This window comes from Lupinus angustifolius, chromosome LG20 (genome assembly GCF_001865875.1).
Source record: "Lupinus angustifolius cultivar Tanjil chromosome LG20, LupAngTanjil_v1.0, whole genome shotgun sequence".
NCBI lineage: Eukaryota > Viridiplantae > Streptophyta > Magnoliopsida > Fabales > Fabaceae > Lupinus > Lupinus angustifolius.
This window is the reverse complement of record NC_032028.1, coordinates 316,565-341,515: the sequence shown is the minus strand read 5'-3', so window position 1 is coordinate 341,515 and position 24,951 is coordinate 316,565. Positions and strand designations below refer to the sequence as shown.

The window sequence follows — 24,951 nt, the reverse complement described above, 5'->3', positions numbered from 1 at the left end:
GAAGTAGATTCTATAATATATTTAAGAACCTTTGGTGAGCTTTAAGGCTTAAAGCAAAATTATAGTTAAATTAAATTGGTTAGTGTAGTGGCTTACCTTAAGCTTCTAACTTAATTTGTAGGCAAAGTGAAGTGAGTAATGCATGTTTTGCACAATGAGATCTTTATACTAATTAATAAAAAAACATGGGTGTTCACACCTTTCATGTCTAATTTTAATATAGGGAATACTACAAACCTTTAGATAAATACATATCAAATGGCAATTGAATGAAGTAAAGCTAAATATTTATTTGTTGATTATAACATGAAATATTGAAAATTACTATATGGATCAAGTCACACTAATAATTTGTTTGAGCACAAGGTCTCTAGCCCTATTAATAGTCATGAGACACAAATATAAATGCTCCTCCAACTCATCCAATTGATCACCAAAATTGCATTGGTTTTTCTTCATCAAAAGTGCCACTTCACCATCAGCTTGAACTTTATCATGTTTCCTTTCAAGCCAAAATTTCATTGTTGTTTTTATATGTTCAAGCTCGTCACTAAGTCGAGCTACAAGTCGACTTGTAGTATCTAAATCTTTGTTCAATATATAAGTTCCTTTGGCAGCTGCATCAAGTTGAGCGATTACATGAGTCAGTTTTCTATCAGAAGTCATATTCATGGAAGTTGCGGTTATAAGTCCAGGCATAGCCACAAGCAAAGCCAAGCCATGAGTTATGACTATAACCACAACAAGTGAAGATGTTATTGTCACGACAAGACAACCCGAACCACATTTTAACCTAGTAATCAATTTGAGTTTGGCTTGCGCCTTATCACGGCTTGACTCAAGCTGCTTTTGCAATTCGGAGCATTGACACTGAGCCAGTCGAACTTGAGATGGAAATGGGCTAGTACGAGCAAATGGATTTAAAAAGTTGGAAAATTCAGTAAAATGAGAGAAAATGAATGAAAAATTGTTAGGAATCTGATTGGTTGCAACACATTGAACAAAAGTATTAAGGTTGTGAAATTTAAGACGTATACATTGAATATCTTTCAACAAATGGGTGCAAAGTAAGAAAGCATTAGATGTATGAGCAAAATAATCAAAAAAGAGAGAATGAATAATGGGTCGAAATTGGGCCAAAGATAAAATACGAGTAACAGTGGGTTGATTAGGATCCAAGAGGTGCTCTGCAAATAAACGATAAGAGGGAAGTCGAGTTGATAAAGAATTATGATTGTTATTATTAAGATTGGAACAAGCAAGAACACGTGTCCAAAAATCAATATATGACTCCGTACGGAATGCATTAGCATATTCCTCACACAAATCCACACTGCTTCCATGCTTTGAAGAATTGGACCTACACACTGTCAATTACATGTCATTCCCATTAACACACTCATACAAAAATATTATACTATAAAGTTCAAACAATTATACCATTACTTTTGGTTTAATGTATATTGGGAATAACATTATGGTGATCATTTGGAGGCACACTATGAAATTTTTAGGTATTGAAATTAGAATCTATAATTGGTCTGTATCACTTGTAAATCAATCATTAATAAATGAATTATTATATTATGAATTTATGATATATGTTACTTTTTTCTAATACGGGGACTAATTGGATGATTTAGTATGAATATATATCATTTTCCTTATTACAGTTCAAGTTAAGGATCACTTAGTTATAGTGGGATATTGACAAAAATATCTAATTGTAGACCAAATTTTCTAGTGAAACTATAGCCTATATTGTATTTCATTTTTTGAGGTGGAAATAGATATGCTTTGGCTTTATATCATACCACTCAAACAAGGAATTTTTACGCTGTTTTTTCATTTTCCTTTTTTACAATGAAATTCCTGTTTTTTAATCAATTTTATGTTTTGATAGTGATGAAATCTATATACATAAATGAATAAGTAAAAGGCATAAGAGAGAATGAAGAGGGATAAGATGATACCAGAACATGAAAACAGTTTTTTGATCCTCCGAACCAATTTGTTCCTCATTTCTGTTTGTTCAAAGCAGGTACTGTTTTCTTTTTCTTTTTCTTTTTGAGAGGGAAATTTTCGATATTTAAAATGCTAAGCCATTTTTATGTTACTTGTAAGAAAGACTTGTGAACTTAATGCATTCTTGTAGTGTAAGTGAAGGTCTAGTTATCTTTGATGTACATCTTCGAAGGAAGTTCTATATTAGTTCAAAGCAACATGTGCACAAATAAGTTTAATTTCATACCATATTCCTCACCAACTACAATATTCTCGAGTGAAAATGAAATTGATGATTCCAATTTCGTCTACTAGACATATTAATATATTAATATTTGTCTATAAAAAAAAGTAGAAATAGTTATTGACCAATTTTTATGGTAAGATGAATGTCATATAGTTATGAATTAACCTGTATGAAAAGTGACCTTAACTGATAAGCCTTTGCGCTGGAATTCTTGTTGGGAGCAAAGGAAGTCAAGAATTCCCACATGTATAAAAAAAGTTAACTCTTCCCACATGTATAAAAAATTAACCCCACACGTGTCTTTGCAGTTGAGACAACCTTGTTCGAGTCGATAAAATCATCCATAAGTATATAGAGTTAATTCTTTGAGTACCACTTACCCGTTGGTTATCCTTTTAAATAATATATATGTATTAATTAGTAATTTAATATATATTTATTTAAAAATAAAGAAGTGAAACCTCATCTGGTGCATTATCATCAAGAAAAGGTTGAAGGAGTGAGTGATGATGATTCTGTCTCTGCCTCTTACTCTGAGATTCCCTTATTCTCTTCCTATTCTACGGCGTCGCAGCCGCTATATATTATCTCTCCGTCCTCCTCCACTTCGCGCAACCTTCTCCGCGGCAGCGCCGGAGACTCACAACTCCTCCAAAAAACAGGAGAAATTGATAACGCCAAGATCACAGGACTTCAATGCTTGGTATCTCGATATCATTGCCAACGCTGAACTTGCCGATTATGGTCCTGTTCGTGGCACAATGGTTATTCGTCCCTACGGTTATGCTATTTGGGAATCCATTCAGGATTATTTAAATCGAAAGTTCAAGGACACTGGTCATAGTAACATGTATTTTCCACAAGTAAGATTCATTTTCATTTTCATTTTCATTTTCATTCTCTTTCACTTTTTTTGTTAAGGAAGGGATAATATCATACTCTTGCTGCGATTATACTTGTGCTAACGTTCTCTCGTTCCTACTTTTGCCCTTCAATTTTTACCTTCAACCTAACTTCCACATGAATAATTAAAATTATAAATTGATTCAATAACTATATTTTAATTCACCGAGTATCTCTTGTTGTATGCTACAGTTATAGTGTAACATTACTTTGTGGTAGGTATGGGATAATTAGCATCTAAAGGTGCTGGTAATGCAAAGGTAGATGTTTTTTTGTTAGGCAAATTTTGACGGAGGGGGAAGTAGGGGGGAAATTGTGCAGTTGCAGGGTTTTGAACCCAAATGCTCACACTTTATGTCCCGTAGCTCTATCAACTGAGCTATCTCTTGGTACATGTTGACAACGGGGATTATGCTTATGAATTTATGATTCCATCTTGAAAATAAAATGACTTCCATTTGTTCCATGCCTTTATTCATTCAATATGTCCTGCAGTTTATTCCGTACTCGTTTATTGAGAAAGAAGCAAGTCATGTGGAGGGTTTCAGCCCTGAGTTGGCACTAGTTACGATTGGGGGTGGAAAGGAACTTGAAGAGAAACTCGTGGTGTGTATGCTCTTCATTTTTTGCTACCATTTCTTTCATATGCACATCTTGTTACAGTAATGTCAATCTATATACTGAATTGAATTTCTCAACTGTGGTCTTGAAAAGCTGTGACCTAAAGTTTAGCTATGATTTTTCACTTCTTGAATCTTGAGGCTGTGACAGGTCCGGCCTACAAGTGAAACCATTGTAAATCACATGTTCACTCAATGGATCAATAGTTACCGTGATCTCCCTCTCTTGATTAACCAGGTAGAAGCTTTTGTCACTTCGTTTGTGATTAGAAACTTGTCTTATATGATGCTACAATGTACTGACTTTCTTTAGTCAAATGAATGTGGTTCAGTGGGCAAATGTCACAAGATGGGAGATGCGCACTAAACCTTTTGTGAGGACTCTTGAATTTCTATGGCAAGAGGGCCATACCGCTCATGCAACTCCTGAAGAGGCGGAAAATGAGGTCAACATCATCTCTCTACATTAAGATTAAAATATCATTACTAGTTTATAATAGCACAATCATAGTAAATATGTGCTGTTCAACTGCAGGCTATACAGATGATTGACATCTATACCAAATTTGCTTATGAGCAAGCTGCAATACCTGTTATTGCAGGTCGAAAATCTAAAGTAGAAACCTTTGCTGGTGCTTGTAAAACCTATACAATTGAGGCCATGATGGGTGACAAGAAAGCTTTACAAGCAGGAACCAGCCACAATCTTGGGCAAAACTTTTCCCGTGCCTTTGGGACACAGGTATTTGATGTAGCACTTCAATTATGGTAGAACTGCAGAATATTTTATTCTCGTGGAGTACATTTGTTTTATCAGTTTAATTTTTCTTTGCTAATATGACTGTTATAAATTTGTGCTTGAGTTATGATATGTGTGTAATTTGAGTTACAGTCATGAATTTCTTCAAGAAATTATGTCACCCTCCTAAAATTACAAGGAAGCAAGCTTGTTATGGGGATCTTTTTTTACTATATATTGCATTATTTTTTCACTGTCTATGATGTTATTATACTAAGGGAACTATGCTCAATTTTGTAAAGGTCCAACTTAAGTTACTTTGAGAAGCTATTGTAAAAGTGGAAAGCATGGAATATCAGTGATAGATCTGTTCACATGAAGAAAAAATTTACATCTCAAATTTTGAAGGATCCATTAAACTTTGCATAAAATACTTCCAAAATATAAGGCATTTGTATATTGAGTTATTTATGGTGGATTTCTTTTGGCAATCAGGATATCATTATCTTTTTCCTACAAGTATCAAATGAACGTTGACATTGATTTAATTTTCAATTATTTAGACTATCCTTTAATGAGAATTAAAATTCTCAAAATCTATGATTGTGCAGTTCTTAGATGAAAATGGACAAAGGCAACATGTTTGGCAGACATCATGGGCAATTAGTACACGTTTTATTGGAGGTATTATCATGACCCATGGAGATGATGCAGGTCTAATGCTTCCACCAAAGGTTGCTCCTGTACAGGTACATTTGGATGCTTTATGCCTTAGTCATGTATAGACACCATTTTGGGGTTAAAAGCAAGTTCTAGAACATTTTTTGAATCTTGGTCAAACAAGGAGCTGGTAATCTAGTGATGATTGATAATATAAAATGTGCCACCTTTGACGAATAACTCGCGTACAGAACATCCAACAAAATGGCTCAATGCAAAGTATGCCTTAATTTGAGCGATATCTATAAATCAGTAGAATCCACCTCCTGTAAAGTTTATCGAAGGGTCATGTTCTTTAGTCCTCACTCCATTTTCTACCATGAAACCAATGTCCATTTAACAATTGATTGACATTTATTTATTTGTATGCACAATTTGATTATTTTCAAAGTATTTTATTCGGATTGTACATCCATGACAGAACATCTTGGATTGTTCCACACTAATAGTTGATGATTTTCTATTGATTAAAAAATTATCATTTTTGAACTTCCTCATGATCCACATTGCCTGATTTAGGTGGTAATTGTACCTATTTGGAAGAAAGATGATGAAAAAACGACAGTTCTAAAGGCTACATCATCTGTAAAAGAAGCTCTTCAGGCTGCAGGTATTAGAGTTAAACTTGATGACTCAGATCAAAGAACCCCTGGATGGAAATTCAATTTCTGGGAGATGAAGGTTTGCCGTTAAACTTGGGTGTTTACCATAAATATCAACTCCAGTTTATTGTTTGTTTCTGCTTATGCTGCAGATACTTTCTTAGTTAGAGTATCTGATTATGCTTATCTAATGTGTACCTTCATATTTCAGGGAGTTCCTCTTAGAATTGAAATTGGTCCTCGTGATGTGTCTAGTGGAAGTGTGGTGATATCCAGGAGAGATGTTCCTGGAAAGCAGGGGAAAGTGTTTGGAGTCTCTATGGACCCTCCAGTTTTGGAAGCTTTTGTGAAAGACAGATTGGATGAGATACAGTCCTCTCTTTTGGAAAGGGCAATAGCATTTCGAGACAGGTTCACTCCTTTTCTCCTACTTCTGCCTAGTGACCCAGACTAAATGTCACCTTGTCTAATATGCTTTGAATTATGTGAAATCACAGCTTCTCTTTATTCATATTAATCTCAATAATAATCTCTTTCCTGAAGCGAAGAAACCCCTGGGTTGTGGCAAAACAATATTTTACTTTGCAATACATCTTTATCCACTGAGCCAATTTCTAGCAACGGTTTTAGCTTTTCTAGTAAACATATGCTTTGAAAAGGATATGGTGTAGCCTGAATTCAGGGTCTTAATGATGGCCCTGCAATATTATAATGACAGTGAAGAGGTTCTGAAATGGTATTTGTTAACCTCCCACTAATATAGATACTTCAACTCGTGTTGGTCTAACTAATACTTCAGTGCCTAACTTGTAAAAAAATTAGAAGTGAAAATAATTCTTAATTACTAATCAACTGGGTAGCTTCTTCCCCCTCCCCCCGTTTTGGCATTTTGGAGGAGTTTAATTTCGTCTTATTTTAACCTTTCCAAATTACTCACATGTTATTGCACACATTGCAGTAATATAGTAGATGTGAGCTCATACGATGATCTTAAAGTGGCAATATCACAAGGCAAATGGGCAAGGGGCCCTTGGTCTGCTAGGTAGGGTTTTCACCTAATTTTCTTCCATGAGCTGATTCTGAGGATTGAACATAAAATTCCAATATATATAGATGTGGACTTTTATTCACAATTATAATTTCAAGCTTGCTTTACACAATGACACAGTAATGAAGATGAGTTAAAAGTAAAAGAGGAAACAGGAGCTACTATCAGATGTTTTCCTTTCGAACAGCCATCAGGGACTAAACGGTGCTTGATGACTGGAGATCCTGCTGAAGAAGTAGCAATTTTTGCCAAATCTTACTAACTCTGCGTGCTTGTTCTTTCGTCAAACTCCCAAAGTTTATGATCTGGTAGCGGGTACGTACTTGTAGTTAATTTTTTGGTTTGAATCTTTACTTTTTGCTTTTTTGATAAGGCAATTTCATGTTGTATAACTTGGATAAGTTGCTAAAGATTATTGATTGAGTGTAACTTTTATTCTCACTCTATTGTCATTTATGGAGAAAGACGATCGTGAGGAAGTTTTGTAACTTAATAGTGCTGCAGTTTTGTAACTTAATATTGCTGCAGTTTTGATGATAACTGGGTAATTTATTGATGTGTTTTTGGAGCTTCATTAGTCTGAATATGTCCACTTTTCATTTTGCAATTCTATTTCTCCAAAGCATCCTAAAGTATTCCAGTACAATTATACTCGGCCATTATTTGATATATTTTGTGTTTTTTATACACTCTTAAAAATACATGTATATAGAAAACAAGTGCCAGAGATGTACCATGAAACAATATATCAAATAATAAGGGTAAATCCTGAAACAATACTAAGCGTTAGACAACATAAAATAGAAATCCTAAATGTATCACCCTCAAAGAAACCGGTTTCAATGGGTAAATCCAGTTACAGATTATTCAAGTATGTTGTACTCTTTAGAATAGAGTGCATAGATCATTTGCATGATAAGAATATGGTAATTTTACATGTATTTTAAGACTGTGAGACCAAATCCAATGCCAAGAAAAGTTGCAATGGAAATTCCAAATATACCAGCTAGAATGCCGGGCACAATGAGAGAGCTCCACCCTTTTGCAGTTGCCATTGCACATGCTGTTGTTGGACCTCCAACATTGGCATTTGATGCAATAAGCAATGACTTGAAATCAAAGCCAAAAACTCTTCCTAGTCCAATGACGACAACAAGGTGGATTGCTACTTGAACAAAAGAAAATAAAAAAATACTAGGTGCTGTGTTGATGACACTCCATATGCTCCCACTTGCACCTATCACTGCGAAGAATACCTGTTCCTCAAAAGTGGCAAAATAATAAACTTGTCATTTTATGTATTGTTCATATTTATCAGATACATATCTGGCTTTTTACTTGACCGTGGGACAATGAGTACCATTTAAAAAAACAAATGAAGAGAGAAACCATGTTGCCTCTGAAACTATATATAGTTTGATATTTAAAAAAAAAAAATGCCTCTACCATTTTCTCTCTAGGCCCTCTCTTACTCTCGTTGCTTATATCCTCTATTCATATTCCTTCCATCATCACACATCCACACCTTTCTCTGTTTTTATTGAAAGGAAAAAAACATTTCAAATTACTTAGTTTCATGCAATCTTTTTGTTCTGATAATTTCTTATATTTCTATTATATATGAAAAAGGATACAGCTTTCCTAGGATGAACATTAACCAATTACCTGCATGAGAATGACAGCCATAGCCTCACCAGAGGGTGAAAGAGAAGCAAATGGTTTGGGAAATATGGTTGCAAGAATTACAGCAATTGCTGTTACCAATGGCAAAGTACCCCCTTGGATTCCAAAATATCCTGTAACAAAGGTTGCAGCCTTGCATATGGCAAAGGCCACAGCAAGAGATGTTGCCATTTGTAGTACTGGAAGTTTGTTCCCAGTCTCAGAGATACTATTCATTCCATCACCTGACAACAAAATTAGAAAAGAAAAATAAAACATTCAGATCACTTCTTGCTCTCAAATCTAAGTGTCATAGAAGCATTAGAGGAGGATAAATACTTGATAATAGTTGAAGTCGGTGAGATATTAAAAAGCAAGGTAAGTAAGTAATGATATTATAATGAAAATAGAAGTTGAGTTACCATTTAGTGATGTTGAGGCCTCTGGAGGTACTTTAGAGGCTAATGCAAACAATGTTGAAAAATACATTGCACAAATAACATTATCTGCTGCTAACCCAGCAGTCAAAACTGAAGGGGAAGTAAGAAGGGCTTCAGATACAGCAACATAGTTAACAGCTTCAAAAATAAGAAACAGTGATATCATGAGTGAAGATACAAATACTAATGAGTTATAGGAAGTGAAGTGAGAATTATATATACCTCCACCAATGTGTCTGCCCATAAGAGCAGCTGCTATCTTCCAACTATCCTGACCAAGTGATCTCATTGGAACAAGCCAGTATGCTACTACTGTTCCAATTGTGGTTGCAACTGTCAAAATATAATGCATTAGGCCACTCCACTATCCATTTATGAGATTATTGTTCTGCAATGTTTATGAGTAATTATTACCAGAACCTAAGAAGAAAGGCAATAGAAGTGTGCCAGTGGATTTGATAACATGGCGCAAATCAGCTCTGAAGAGGAGCAAGGGAATTGAGAGAGGGAGGAGGAAGGTTAAAACGGCGTCGTAGGCCGGAGAATGAGTGGAGAGAATACCAAAATTAGTAGCAGCAAGGCCTACCAAAATGGAAACCATAGTACCACTTAATATGCTCCCAAACTTGGTCTTTTCCGACCTAACAAATGAAATTGTTCATTCATGATTATTTGAATTTGTTGAGAATGGAGAAAGAATAAAAGAATAGTTACCAGATGCCAAAAGCAGCAGCAGCAAAAAGAGAAGTCCAATTGCCCCATTGATCATGAGGAGAGATAAGAGGAACATTGAAGCTAGGTGGAATTGCTGCTGCTACCAAACCGCGTCGACAAGTTGCAGAGAGATGAACAACATGTTTTATGTGTTGTTGTTGTTGTTGATGATGATGTTTTTTATGTTGTAGGGAATGTTTGGAAGGTGCACCAAGTGGAAGAACAAGATCTGAAGAAGCTTTTATCATTGTCATTATTATGTTATACAAATTCCAGCTGAATATCACAGTGAGTGAGGAAGGAGAAGATGTCAAATTTGTGTAAGGATATTTTTGGAATTTACTAAGCTTGCATGCACCATGTGCATATATGCCTTTTTCAACTGGAACTCAACATTATAATAACGTCTAATTATCTTCCTATTACCTTATAATTTCCTATCAAAAAGAGGCACTACCTACTAAATTCAACGACAAAAATCTACCCACAGAGAGAAGATGCCAAAAAAGGAAAAGATGGAGTTTTATTACATCACAGATACGTGAGGCTAATTCTTCCAGCGGACATTTTCTTATCTACAAGACTCGAATGCTTAAGAAAAATCAAACATGTACAACTTGAACTAGCATTCGTTAGTCTCATACGTATGTATATATATAAATATAAAAGTTGAGCACATTTATACATTTTGTTCTTGCATATAATAAATACTTACTCCAATAATTTTTTACAAGTCTGGCAATTTCATAGGGATTAAAAAAAGTAAAAAAATTATTAATAGTTATATTTAGTTTTTAATAAAATTTTCATTGATTACTAAAACCAAATAGATTTCCTTTTCCACACATTTATATGACACAGAAATTTGAAAATACCATAAATCAAAAAATCATTTATATGACACGAAGCCTGTGAATACACGCAGAAAGAACACATTGGCTAAAGCATCATTCCATTCCATTTCCTAAAGCATTCATTTATATTATCACCCCATTTATACCATAGTATATCGTTACAACTTATATTATATATATACATCATTTTGTTCCCACCTACTGAATTTGGGTGCAAACCCTGGCTAACTTAACTGTACAACATTAACATTAACATCAACATACAATCAAAAAGCAAAGGAAAAAGTAGTGCCAACCCCCTTTGACTTTGGTAACAAAAATCATGTACTATGTTAGAACAATGGTTGTTCTTAGTGTTATTCTTAACGGAATAAGAACATTTGTACTTCAGTTATTAAATAAGAACAATTTTTGTTCTTAACCAAAAGAAAGTGAGGAGAAATATAGATGTTTTGGAAAAAAAATTAAATGTTGTTAACTCAAATAAGAATAAGAATGATGTTTATCATTACAAGAAGAAAATATATGTCTATTTCACGTCAGTTATAATAAATTATAAAATAATGTACGAGACTCAAATACTAACGAGAACTAGAAGATGTTGTTTGCTATTATTGTTGCTCAAATATATTCCTATAAAAATTCCTTCTCAAATTCCACTCTTGTGTATCCCTTTACTTGAAGGACCCCTAAGGCCAAAACCTTTCTGCCATGGATATCCTAAACCTTATACCTTTTATCTTTCTCTTTTTCATTCCATACTCTTTTTGTTTCACTCCCTTAGATAACTATCTCATCAACTCTGGATCATACTCCAATGCTTCACTCTTCAACCGAGTCTTCATACCTGATTCCACTTTTCTCTATGCTCATGATTCCATTTCACTCACTAACCAAAACCCACCTCCAAATTCTCCTACTTTGTACCACACAGCCAGAGTTTTCACCAACTCTGCTAGTTACACGTTCAACATGAAGAAAAATGGTATCCATTTTCTGCGTTTTCATTTCTTTCCCTTTAAAGCTCAAGGTTTTTATATGAATTCTGCAAAGTTTGATGTATTGGTTAATGGTATTTTGGTTCTGAGTGATCTCAAGTTAACTAATGATGTGTTGGTTAAAGAGTTTATTCTGAAGATACAATCAAACTTGCTTGAAATTTTATTTAGACCTGTTGGTAACTCGGGTTTTGGATTTGTAAATGCTTTGGAGGTGTTTACTGCTCCTCCAGATTTTGTATCAGATTATGGAACCAGGTTGGTTGGTTCTAATGGACTAGAGAAGTACAAGAACCTTTCGACTCGGGTTTTAGAAACTATTCATAGAATTAATGTTGGAGGTTTAAAAATAACTCCTTTTAATGACACCCTTTGGAGGACTTGGATTCCTGATGAGGATTTTCTGGTTTTTAAAATTGCTGCTAAGGCTGCAGTAAGCACTCACATACCAAATTACCAGAAAGGAGGAGGCGCCACACCAGAGATCGCGCCGGATAATGTTTACATGACTGCTCAGCAGATGAATAGAGAAAACTCAATTTTAGCTTCAAGGTTCAACATAACCTGGAATTTTTCTGTGGCTCCTCCTGGTGCTGGTGGTGTTCCACACTTGGTTCGGTTGCATTTCTGTGACATTGTTAGTCCTGTTCTTAACGTGCTCTACTTTGATGTGTATATTAATGAGTATATTGCATATAAGGATCTTGATTTGTCATCCATTACAGTCCACACACTTGCATCGCCGGTCTATGTGGATTTTGTTGCAGATTCAGATGATTCAGGTGTTATTCAAATAAGTGTTGGTCCTTCTGACCTAAGCAGCGCCATGAGGATGAATGCCATATTGAATGGTGCAGAGATAATGAAGGTGGTGAATGTTATTGATTCTGATATTGTTCACAGGAAGAAAAAATTAGGCATGTTGGTGAGTTCAGTTATTGGAGGTGTTGTTGGCTTGTTTACAATTATCACCGCTCTTCTACTTGCTATGAGATGCAGGAAGAAGAATCGGAAACTAAGGACAGTGGAAAGTGCTGGGTGGACGCCTTTGCGTATGTTTGGAGGGAGTTCCCTTCATAGAATGCTGTCTGAACCCGGTTCTCATGGATATTCAGGCTTGAAGATCCCTTTTGCTGATATACAATCAGCAACAAACAATTTCGATAGAAGCCTGATTATAGGGTCCGGTGGGTTTGGTATGGTTTACAAAGGGGTGCTTAAAGACAATGTGAAGGTTGCAGTGAAGAGAGGTATGCCAGGGTCCAGACAAGGACTTCCAGAATTCCATACCGAAATAACAGTGCTATCCAAAATTCGCCATCGCCATCTTGTTTCACTAGTTGGATTCTGCGAAGAAAATTCAGAGATGATACTTGTGTATGAGTATGTGGAAAAAGGTCCACTTAAAAGGCACTTATATGGTTCAGCAGCAATACCACCTCTCTCTTGGAAGCAGCGTCTTGAAATATGCATCGGTGCAGCTAGAGGTCTTCACTATCTTCACACCGGTTTCGTACAAGGAATCATCCACCGTGACATTAAATCAACCAATATATTGCTTGATGAAGATTATGTGGCCAAGGTTGCCGACTTTGGTCTTTCAAGATCAGGGCCATGTATGAATGAAACACATGTGAGTACTGGTGTGAAAGGTAGCTTTGGTTATCTTGATCCCGAGTATTACCGGAGGCAGCAGCTTACAGATAAATCAGATGTTTATTCATTTGGTGTTGTGCTTTTCGAGGTTCTTTGTGGCAGACCTGCTGTTGATCCACAACTAACAAGGGAGCAAGTGAACTTAGCAGAATGGGCACTTGAATGGCTGAACAAGGGCATGCTGGAGCATATTGTTGATCCTCATCTTGTTGGACAGATCAAAGAAAGTTCATTGAAGAAGTTTGGTGAAACAGCAGAGAAATGTTTGGCTGAATATGGTGTTGATAGGCCAACTATGGGTGATGTGTTATGGAATTTGGAATATGCACTTCAGCTCCAAGAAAGTGGACAACAAAGGGAGCCAAATATTGATAGCAGTACTAATGAAGCAGTGAATGTGACAACTAGAATTGTTCTTGGAAGTTCTTCTAGCAACAGAACAGAGAGAGATTATGATAACGGTTGTTCAGACATAGGTACTAGCCAAGTGTTTTCCCAACTAATGACCAATGAAGGAAGATAGAGAAATATAAGCAATGTAGCTCAAGTAGTTAAAAAACCTCACATGCATTGAGGCTTTCAAATTTATTTTCTTTTTCTTTTAAAGAGATTGTATCAAAATCATGTGTATGAAAATTTTCTCATTGAAGGCTGCAATAGGCTCCTTATATAGCACGAGTTCATCAATAGTTTCTTGTAAATGTTTCAATATCTTGTTGTCTGACATTGGGAGAAGCTTTAAAACCACTATAGTATAATTTGTTCAATGAATTTGGTGAGTGTGTGCATACTTTTTGTTTGCTGCAGATATCTAAGTTTTGAATATCTTCACATTTTACTTAAAGCACATACAATAAATTTTATTCAGGTTAAAGGGCCAAAGTATATTTACTCAGTTTATACTTTATATTAAGTCCTAGTTCTTAAAAATCAGAATTCTCATGTTGGACCACATGAACAAAATGGTTTGGTGGACAAGGGTGGCTACCACTCTTTTGCTACACTTTTAGGTGATAAAGTTATTCTTCCTTTTGAATTTCATAGCAACAATTCCATCCAATATTAAGCTTAGTTAGTGCTTTTCTAAAGCAAGTGGAGCAATGAAAGCGTGTAGACTCCACTCAAACAAAGACAAGCTCTCAAGGAAGCTGTGATCCACTTTCTGTTTTTGACACGCTTCTCTATTATCCTTGCAGCTATTTATTTATTCAAGGGAGACCCTTTAAATTATTTATCTATACCTTATACATTTTACAAAGCAAGCAAATTAGACATTCTGCCTTTGTTCTAGAGACTTTACAACATTGAATCCCTTGGAATAATAAAATAAAAATTAAACTGTCTCATGTATAAGAGTTTGGTTCAGATTTCATCTTTTGTCATTATAATGTTTAAAGCCTAAAATGTCTATTAACAATCAACCACATACAAACTGAGCATAAACATGTGTTTATTTATACCGTACAGAAATTCACCCTTAAACCTTTGATATTTTGGTCTATACGAGGATCTAATGAAGCCTTACATATAGTTTACTTCAAAGATTGTTGTGCTTTTTGTTCTTCCTCCCTCTCTGAATCTAGCATGGTGAAAAGCTCTAGAGTCAAAGTCTCTCAGTTATTGAATTAGAGGTGGAGTCATAGAGGCTATGAACTTTGCTCATTCCTTTTTATAAGTACTTTCAATCTACTTATAATGAGAAAGCCGAATTTATGCACACAGAAAAACTACCTAGTAATGTGATGTTATCCAAGAAGCAACAATGAGAGCATGTAAATTATGAAGCAACCACTATTGCGTTTATATTATTTGTTATTCAGCTAAATAAAGCATCAAGTCTACACAACATGTTCAATCACAACTGATGCAGAATACGTTTGACAAGCACATGATTCATGATCATCATGCATATATACAGATGACAACCTTCAGTAATATAATAAAAAGACTTCATCAAGTTATCAGCAAACACAGGAATCTATCATTTCAATATTCCATTAGAAGAGAATCCTATCTTCATCTGCATTCTCTGCAATCTGGAGTGACCTAACTGCTTGTGCCGCAATAAGATCAGCAGAGAATCCAGCACTATCCCATCCTGCTTCTTCATATAGCGGTTCATACACATTCTTGTCAAAAGATCCCGATGAGAAAGACCACTCGCCATTTTCAGCAGTGACGGACCATGTCCCACCATCTAGATGAGGAAAGCAAGCTCGTTTTCCAGCCATGAAGAGATCAAGATTATGATTGCAATTCCATGTCTTGTGCCCATTGTCATCAATAACAACCTTACATGAATCATCTGAGTCTTCACCGAGTAGAACATGCAGAGCAACGGCTTCAGCAATTGCAGCACCCTCTTCATCAAGCCTCTGTTGTTCTTCTTTCTTTTTCTGTTTCTTTTTTTCTAGTTCAGAAATTATGGCAGCAGATGTAGCTAATGCTTTTTCCAAGCGCCTCTTTTTCTTTTCAGCCTGTTTAAGACGATCGAACTCATCTTTCACCTGCTTCTTTTTTCCCTTCCCCACATGATGCCCTTTATTAAATGCCATGCTATCCATGGAACTTAATACCTAATACCTGTTAATACTGTAAATCACTTTTCTTAACTCCTTTCCTCAAGAGAATTTCTTTAAAGCTGTGTACATTTTTCTGTATTTTATTTTCACTCTTTCCCTAAATTGTTATGCTATCTATATTCTAATTAGTCGAAGTATCAAAACTAGTACTAGTGAAACGTTCAAAACACTAAACCCAATCAGGTCTGCAGGAGTACCTCATTTTGCGAACTATGCAGTCCCAGAAAGAAACAACAGGAGACAACAACAGAGAAAATTCATAAGCACTCATAGACCCATCCCTTGGCCCCATTTTCCCTAACTTTCCACAACACTTGCACTCCTTGCCCATACCGAAAAAGCCAACAGGTCTACAATACTATTAATAGATGTACACCCTGCAGCTACACTCTTGTTCAAGTACCCCCCTTCCGAACTGCAGTTACAAGCAAAAACACTGCAAATCATTCGAACTGAAAGTTCGCACAAAGACAAAGAGCTACGCTTCATTTATAGCGTAAGAATAGACAAGCCAGCAATGAACATGCAAAAGCAGAATTAAGGGAATAAAAATATCTAGTACAAAGGAAATTCCCTTTAAATCTAGCTAACTCAAGATTAAGAGATTCATACATAAACACAATCATGTGAACCAAAAGATTAACAACTAATTCCAAAGTTTTAGTCATATTAAACAGGTTTGATAACTTTCTTTTGCAAGTGATTCATTTCTTTATTCTCATGATGCATGGAAGTTTTTATTTATTAAAAAACAATAGCACAACTGAATCATATTGACTATATGCATAAACAATAATCACTTTATCAAGTGTATACCCTCAAATCTGTTGTGGAACGAAAAGTGCAGGAAGTGCATACATCTAGCCTTGCACATTTTAATCTTTATCAGCCCTAACTAAAAATTCATTTAAAGCAAGCAGAAAATCGTCCTGCTTTAACCAAATATGCAAGTGAGGTACCACACCCAAGTAACAATGAATATTAAAAGTGATTAAGAATCAGTTGAAATTGAAGTTTGAAGTCCTTCAATGATTTTCAATACCACCACCCACCAAATATCACCCCAATTATTTATCTCCAATGAGGTAGATTTGTTGATTCTTGTGATAACAAATGAGACAAGACATCATTTTTCTTCCGATCACTTAAAAGTAACAAAACCTTTCACCTCTAACTAGAGAGATCCACATAATTTTCTAGAAACACATCAACAAACTGAAATCAAGTACAATTTCCACATGAAAAACCCACAAGATCTACTCGATCCATTATTAAAAACATCAATTTTCACAAAAAGCAATCAACCCTGCACAGAATTTAGACCCAAATCCAAATACCCATGAAATGAAAATTACAAAAATAAAAGGAACATACGAAATGATAATGAAAAACAACAGAAAAATGGGAAATTTGATAGATAAAAGAATGAATAAAACCTGAGGGAGTTGCATAGAGAGGGAGAGAAAAGGGTGGTGGAGGTATGATAGCGTGGTGTATTTGAAGGAAAAGAAAGAAGAAGGGGTGGTTGATAATGGAAGTAGTTGGAGATAGAAGAGAAAACGTAGTTGGGTATGAAGAGAGAGAGAGAGAGAGAGAGAGAGAGAATGAAGAGAATAAAAGCGAGGGAAGGAGTAACCGATAACATGTGAGAGACAACAACGATGTGAGTAACAAATAGTAATTTGACACGTGTCCGATGATGGTAAAAGGAAACTATAAAAAATCTACGGAGACAACTAGGTCTTGGTCGAACACGTGTCCACATGAGAGTCTAGTGTGGGACCCATGCATTTAGTTCGTGGAGGCATCTCTTTTGCTTTTATTTCTTTTAGGAATGACAAGTGGAAGGTTCACACTTCCTACACTTATTATTAGAGACAACTTAGATGCTACTAGTACTAGTACTTCCCATAAGTCATTTAATAATTGCTCAACCTAACCTTTCTTCAATTATTTTCAGAATACCAACTACCGTTGGTTTAAGTGGTACATGTTTGATTCATCTTAAGCAAAAATTCGGGTTCGAATTGGTGTAATCTATGTAATGTTTTGTTTATTAATGGTGTAAAAATTTATATAATTTCGAATTTATTTGTCTAGTAAATATATATTTTTCATAAAATAATAGAGTGATGATATATCTTTCTAACAACAAACAAAAGGTGATTGGATTAAGAAATTGTAAAGTAACAAAGATAAGTATGCTTCATTGTTCTAGGTATATGGGTAAAGGAAAGGAGGATATATGCAATTTGATTATGTCCGGTTTGGGGAATATTTACAAATGGTCAGATTTGTGCACATAAAGGGAAAACTGCTCTAATAATTTTGGCAACTACACTTGTGGCCATGACCCAATAAGTGATGCATGTGTGTTATGTGGAATAATAGGACATGAAATAATAGAAAGTAAATCAAACCTCACAAAACAAAGTGGTGGAAGATGGAATCATATTTGTTTCTCATAAGTTATGCTACTATATGTATCATAATTTTATGATTGATTGAAAAAAATATCAATAATTAATTATTTTCTTGGCCCCATTTTCCCTAACTTTCCACAACACTTGCACTCCTTGCCCATACCGAAAAAGCCAACAGGTCTACAATACTATTAATAGATGTACACCCTGCAGCTACACTCTTGTTCAAGTACCCCCCTTCCGAACTGCAGTTACAAGCAAAAACACTGCAAATCATTCGAACTGAAAGTTCGCACAAAGACAAAGAGCTACGCTTCATTTATAGCGTAAGAATAGACAAGCCAGCAATGAACATGCAAAAGCAGAATTAAGGGAATAAAAATATCTAGTACAAAGGAAATTCCCTTTAAATCTAGCTAACTCAAGATTAAGAGATTCATACATAAACACAATCATGTGAACCAAAAGATTAACAACTAATTCCAAAGTTTTAGTCATATTAAACAGGTTTGATAACTTTCTTTTGCAAGTGATTCATTTCTTTATTCTCATGATGCATGGAAGTTTTTATTTATTAAAAAACAATAGCACAACTGAATCATATTGACTATATGCATAAACAATAATCACTTTATCAAGTGTATACCCTCAAATCTGTTGTGGAACGAAAAGTGCAGGAAGTGCATACATCTAGCCTTGCACATTTTAATCTTTATCAGCCCTAACTAAAAATTCATTTAAAGCAAGCAGAAAATCGTCCTGCTTTAACCAAATATGCAAGTGAGGTACCACACCCAAGTAACAATGAATATTAAAAGTGATTAAGAATCAGTTGAAATTGAAGTTTGAAGTCCTTCAATGATTTTCAATACCACCACCCACCAAATATCACCCCAATTATTTATCTCCAATGAGGTAGATTTGTTGATTCTTGTGATAACAAATGAGACAAGACATCATTTTTCTTCCGATCACTTAAAAGTAACAAAACCTTTCACCTCTAACTAGAGAGATCCACATAATTTTCTAGAAACACATCAACAAACTGAAATCAAGTACAATTTCCACATGAAAAACCCACAAGATCTACTCGATCCATTATTAAAAACATCAATTTTCACAAAAAGCAATCAACCCTGCACAGAATTTAGACCCAAATCCAAATACCCATGAAATGAAAATTACAAAAATAAAAGGAACATACGAAATGATAATGAAAAACAACAGAAAAATGGGAAATTTGATAGATAAAAGAATGAATAAAACCTGAGGGAGTTGCATAGAGAGGGAGAGAAAAGGGTGGTGGAGGTATGATAGCGTGGTGTATTTGAAGGAAAAGAAAGAAGAAGGGGTGGTTGATAATGGAAGTAGTTGGAGATAGAAGAGAAAACGTAGTTGGGTATGAAGAGAGAGAGAGAGAGAGAGAGAGAGAGAATGAAGAGAATAAAAGCGAGGGAAGGAGTAACCGATAACATGTGAGAGACAACAACGATGTGAGTAACAAATAGTAATTTGACACGTGTCCGATGATGGTAAAAGGAAACTATAAAAAATCTACGGAGACAACTAGGTCTTGGTCGAACACGTGTCCACATGAGAGTCTAGTGTGGGACCCATGCATTTAGTTCGTGGAGGCATCTCTTTTGCTTTTATTTCTTTTAGGAATGACAAGTGGAAGGTTCACACTTCCTACACTTATTATTAGAGACAACTTAGATGCTACTAGTACTAGTACTTCCCATAAGTCATTTAATAATTGCTCAACCTAACCTTTCTTCAATTATTTTCAGAATACCAACTACCGTTGGTTTAAGTGGTACATGTTTGATTCATCTTAAGCAAAAATTCGGGTTCGAATTGGTGTAATCTATGTAATGTTTTGTTTATTAATGGTGTAAAAATTTATATAATTTCGAATTTATTTGTCTAGTAAATATATATTTTTCATAAAATAATAGAGTGATGATATATCTTTCTAACAACAAACAAAAGGTGATTGGATTAAGAAATTGTAAAGTAACAAAGATAAGTATGCTTCATTGTTCTAGGTATATGGGTAAAGGAAAGGAGGATATATGCAATTTGATTATGTCCGGTTTGGGGAATATTTACAAATGGTCAGATTTGTGCACATAAAGGGAAAACTGCTCTAATAATTTTGGCAACTACACTTGTGGCCATGACCCAATAAGTGATGCATGTGTGTTATGTGGAATAATAGGACATGAAATAATAGAAAGTAAATCAAACCTCACAAAACAAAGTGGTGGAAGATGGAATCATATTTGTTTCTCATAAGTTATGCTACTATATGTATCATAATTTTATGATTGATTGAAAAAAATATCAATAATTAATTATTTTTCTGACCAATCATAACTGATAAAATATGTAGTGCCATAACTTAAGGAATAACCTATGTGTATCCCGGAAGACTGTGTCACCCGTTTCACACAAATTTGACAAACAAAACGTTTATTTTCTCACTTGCTTCACCAATTTATTTTCTTCAACATAAAATCATCTTTAGTTTCTCCTTTCATGAGTTTGAGGAGGAGGAATTAAATATTCTTAAAAAATAGAGAGGAGAAATCTTAATCTTTTCATATTTTGTTTACTAATTTTTCTTAGGCTTACAAGTTTAATAGGCAAATATGAAGAGTTGAATCATTTATCTCCATCATTTACATATTTTAACTTAAAAATTAATAATTATTAACAAATTAATGATGCATGATATAAAAAATTGATATACATATGGTCCATTTTATCTGAAATCAAAAATCTTAGTATTGGATATAACTTACATAAGTACTTAGAAACAAGGGATTAAGATATAAGAATCTGTTTTTATTATATTCTATATTTAATTAGTGTTTTAATGACTAAACAACACTACCAACTTCATCTAACAAATAACAATGTAAGATTTCATTGGATCCAAAGCTCAAAACTCAAAGGTCAATCTTTTTTGGTTTTAGACATGTATTTTCGCACTATAGACAATCCTGTCCGAGCCGGGAACATCCACAGGTACGTGGGGCTAACTCTCTCAGCGGAGATTTTTTTCATCCACAAGAATCGAACCCAAAACCTTGCTTAAGAGGAATCAAACATATACCACTTGAACCAACGTCCGTTGATACTCAAAGTCAATCTGAAGTAACATTTAACAAGATATGGAGTCTCACTAAATGAAAGGATATCCTAATTAATACAAAAAATATTAGCTAATTAAATCTTTTGATTAACTGTGTGATTGTGTCCGGGTAGTAATTCATATTTTTATTATTATATTAATCTTCTGTACAAAAACGGAACAAAATCGAGATGAGATGAAATACTAATCCTTTTTCTCCCAAAAAAATAATAATTTCAACCTAGTAAATAAAAAACGTGAACAATGAAATAATCGATGTATATATACGCATTACTTAATTCATTAATTAAAATCAATAATCAAATCACAATGGTTTGAATAAAACGTGCATAAAATCACATTCATCTATTCTCTACTGATCCCTTTGATTAATTACTCACATTCATATATATATGTTGCCCATGTCTCTATCTTTTCTTCAAGATAAACAAAACACTACAGTAGTGCCAATGTCTCACACCATGAAGCTGGGTCCAAAACTCATAAATTCCTATGTAATTTTCTTTATTTATATTTGTTTTTTACGCACATTTTGTTAAGAAACAGTAAAATGCACTTTTGTGATGCATGTATACACTTACTTTATTTTCGCCTTGGTTTTGATCATTTTTTGTTTTCAATACTTAGGCTAATTCAGGAATCAAACAAGAGATTTTATGTGTAGTGTGGTAGTTATTAATTTATTGTAGTGAATGAAACACATATACAGGTACTTGGTTGGATCTCAATTATTGTGACATTAGTATCAGTAGGAGGAGGGGTAGAATATCCTGCAATCAATTGCAGAAAGCACAGTGCAGTTCTGACAGATTTTGGTGGTGTTGGAGATGGAACAACATCCAACACTTTTGCTTTTAAATCAGCAATAACCAATCTTAGCGAGTATGTAGATGATGGAGGTGCATTACTTGTTGTTCCACCTGGGAAATGGTTAACTGGAAGCTTTAATCTCACAAGTCATTTCACTCTTTTTCTCCAAAAGGATGCTGTCATTCTTGCATCTCAGGTATATATAATATAATCACTTTCTTTTTGTTTATTTATTTACTTTTCCCTACTTTTGCAGAGAAATAACCACAGTATATGATCATTCTCATATTCTTCTTCTCTCATTTTGTTTTTATCTTTGAATGGCTATTACTTAATTATATGATGACAATGACAGGATGAATCAGAATGGCCTTCACTTCCTGTTCTACCATCTTATGGTAGAGGAAGAGATGCACCTGATGGAAGATTTAGCAGTCTCATTTTTGGAACTAACCTCACAGATGTTGTTATTACAGGTAATTTACTAATTAGGCCATTATTAGTGGTTGCTAAGTTCATTATAAAGTGGCTAAATCATATCTGAATTTGATAAGGTGAAAATGGGACCATTGATGGCCAAGGATCTTATTGGTGGAGCAAGTTCAAAAATGATGAATTGAAACTCACCAGGCCATACCTAATTGAAATTATGCACTCAGATCAAATCCAGATATCAAATCTTACTTTACTCAACTCTCCAAGCTGGTTTGTCCATCCAATTTATAGCAGGTTAGATAAAGTTTTTCTTTTCTTTTCTTTCAATTTAACCTAAGCTTTCATTCATGCTTTTTTTCTTTCTTGATGCACATTGTGTTTCACTATTCTGATCAAGCCCTATATAAACAGTAACATAATAATTCAAGGGCTGACTATTCTTGCACCAATAGACTCACCCAACACAGATGGAATAGACCCAGGTAATTAATGTTATATTACCCTTCCATTATTTACTTATGATATATCCACTGCTTGTTGGTAGAATCATGGAAAACAGAAGAGTACAGTGCATAAAAGGGTGAAGTTTATTTCAGAAAATAATGATGAATCATATATATATATGATTCATCATTATTTTCTGAAATAAACTTCACCCTTTTATGCAATAGAAAGTTCATTAGCTTTCTACTTTATTTTTATATTTTTCAACATGATTTAATCTGTAACCTAAGTAGCAGAATTCATATTACAAATTAAAAAAATATCAATTAATTGATAACTATTGCATCTTTTTTCCTTCTTGACAGATTCATGTGACAACACTAGGATTGAAGACTGCTATATTGTATCTGGTGATGATTGTATTGCAGTAAAAAGTGGTTGGGATGAGTATGGAATTAAAGTTGGAATTCCAACCCAACACCTAATCATTAGAAGGCTTACTTGTATATCTCCAGATAGTGCTATGATTGCACTTGGAAGTGAAATGTCTGGTGGAATACAAGATGTAAGAGCTGAAGATAATATAGCTATCAATACTCAATCAGCTGTTAGAATCAAAACTGCAGTTGGTAGAGGAGCATATGTTAAGGACGTTTTTGTTAAAGGAATGACCTTGAGCACCATGAAGTATGTATTTTGGATGACAGGCTCTTATGGATCTCACCCTGACCCTGATTTTGATCCCAGTGCACTTCCTCAAATCACTGGAATAAATTATAGAGATATTATTGCAGATAATGTTACATATTCAGCAAGACTTGAAGGGATTACTAATGATCCTTTCACGGGAATATGCATTTCTAATGTGACTATAGAAGTGAGTGAAAAGAAAAAGAAACTTCAATGGAATTGCACTGATATTGCTGGAGTTACAAACAGTGTCACTCCTCAGCCATGTGATTTGTTGCCACAGAATGATGGAAATGAATGTCCTTATCCAGATGACATACTTCCCATTGAGAATGTTATGTTCCAGACTTGTACCTTCTAATATTAGCAAGTCTTGTTTGATCCATGCTGTATAGTTGAGTTTTGACAAAACAAAATGAAATAATTTACACTCATGTGTATTCTTCTTATTATCATAATGTTGCATGCACATACTCATACTTATCCTCATCCTCATAACTGACACTATATATAACATTTTTTCTAAACACTACAACATTCTCATAACTTGCATGAACTGAAAATAAAACTAAATTTGGGCATCAGAGACTTATATATATATATATATATAGTCGATTCAGCATGCAGCAGTAGCTACTAGCTGATATGGTATTTTCCTAACTCACTTCCATGGTGACTATTAACTAAATAATAACAACAGACAACAAAAGAATATTTTAGACTGTGAAACCAATCTGCAAATTGCAAAGAGGCATTCACCATGAAATCCATTGAAACTGAAAGTTAAAACAGAATTTTAATTTTAATTCCAAAAGTAAAATCCATACTCAAAACCTAATATGAAGTGTAGTAGAAACTGTAAAATACATAACGAACAACTACTTTACTGTATATTATTAACATGTTTTGATAATTTGCATTTTGCAACAACAGTTGGGAAAGAAATTCGTCAGATTAAGTATTCAAAATAGTCTGAATAGATAATATGAAAGCGGATACCGGAGGCAAAAATAAAGGAAACTTTTTTTCTTTTTTCTTCTTCTAAATAGTGATGTAATTGATTCCAGCTACTAATAATCTTCGGATCATGAGAACAAATTCATACACTAATTATGGCATTCAATCCTTGTAGTAAGCAAAGAGCAGAGAAATTCCCACTTTTCATCTACTTTCCACAACATTCCTTTCTCACAGCTTTTA

General features: G+C 34.5%; 6 protein-coding genes across 7 annotated transcripts; 3 read left to right on the top strand and 3 right to left on the bottom strand.

The window, feature by feature from the left end:
- On the bottom strand, positions 303–2,024 carry LOC109335337 (UPF0496 protein At3g49070-like). Its single transcript, XM_019571480.1, has 2 exons — positions 1,974–2,024; positions 303–1,367 (listed from the first exon to the last, which is right to left on the bottom strand). Exons 1-2 carry the CDS (start codon positions 2,020–2,022, stop codon positions 334–336), a joined length of 1,083 nt encoding a protein of 360 aa, XP_019427025.1. The 5' UTR covers positions 2,023–2,024; the 3' UTR covers positions 303–333.
- LOC109336301 (proline--tRNA ligase, chloroplastic/mitochondrial) lies at positions 2,730–7,392 on the top strand. The gene is made up of 10 exons (XM_019572821.1): positions 2,730–3,114; positions 3,650–3,760; positions 3,926–4,012; positions 4,107–4,220; positions 4,310–4,516; positions 5,125–5,262; positions 5,753–5,914; positions 6,047–6,246; positions 6,794–6,877; positions 7,004–7,392. The coding sequence occupies exons 1-10, from the start codon at positions 2,758–2,760 to the stop codon at positions 7,143–7,145; spliced, it is 1,602 nt and encodes a 533-aa protein (XP_019428366.1). The 5' UTR covers positions 2,730–2,757; the 3' UTR covers positions 7,146–7,392.
- Positions 7,698–9,991, bottom strand: LOC109336302 (uncharacterized membrane protein YjcL-like). The gene is made up of 6 exons (XM_019572822.1): positions 9,700–9,991; positions 9,400–9,626; positions 9,208–9,318; positions 8,968–9,123; positions 8,549–8,790; positions 7,698–8,139 (listed from the first exon to the last, which is right to left on the bottom strand). Exons 1-6 carry the CDS (start codon positions 9,951–9,953, stop codon positions 7,816–7,818), a joined length of 1,314 nt encoding a protein of 437 aa, XP_019428367.1. The 5' UTR covers positions 9,954–9,991; the 3' UTR covers positions 7,698–7,815.
- Positions 11,213–13,986, top strand: LOC109336617 (probable receptor-like protein kinase At5g24010). Its single transcript, XM_019573326.1, has one exon. It carries the CDS (start codon positions 11,265–11,267, stop codon positions 13,728–13,730), a length of 2,466 nt encoding a protein of 821 aa, XP_019428871.1. The 5' UTR covers positions 11,213–11,264; the 3' UTR covers positions 13,731–13,986.
- On the bottom strand, positions 15,047–17,386 carry LOC109336457. 2 transcript variants are annotated; one of them, XM_019573069.1, is made up of 2 exons: positions 17,226–17,386; positions 15,047–16,225 (listed from the first exon to the last, which is right to left on the bottom strand). In XM_019573069.1, exon 2 carries the CDS (start codon positions 15,769–15,771, stop codon positions 15,205–15,207), a length of 567 nt encoding a protein of 188 aa, XP_019428614.1. In that variant the 5' UTR covers positions 15,772–16,225; positions 17,226–17,386; the 3' UTR covers positions 15,047–15,204. The 2 variants fall into 2 exon arrangements, with proteins under 2 accessions (XP_019428614.1, XP_019428616.1); XM_019573071.1 differs by lacking the exon at positions 17,226–17,386 and having other exon boundaries at positions 15,047–15,369; positions 15,400–17,199.
- On the top strand, positions 21,768–24,172 carry LOC109335138 (probable polygalacturonase). The gene is made up of 6 exons (XM_019571223.1): positions 21,768–21,866; positions 22,082–22,378; positions 22,538–22,658; positions 22,737–22,911; positions 23,029–23,099; positions 23,427–24,172. The coding sequence occupies exons 1-6, from the start codon at positions 21,774–21,776 to the stop codon at positions 24,110–24,112; spliced, it is 1,443 nt and encodes a 480-aa protein (XP_019426768.1). The 5' UTR covers positions 21,768–21,773; the 3' UTR covers positions 24,113–24,172.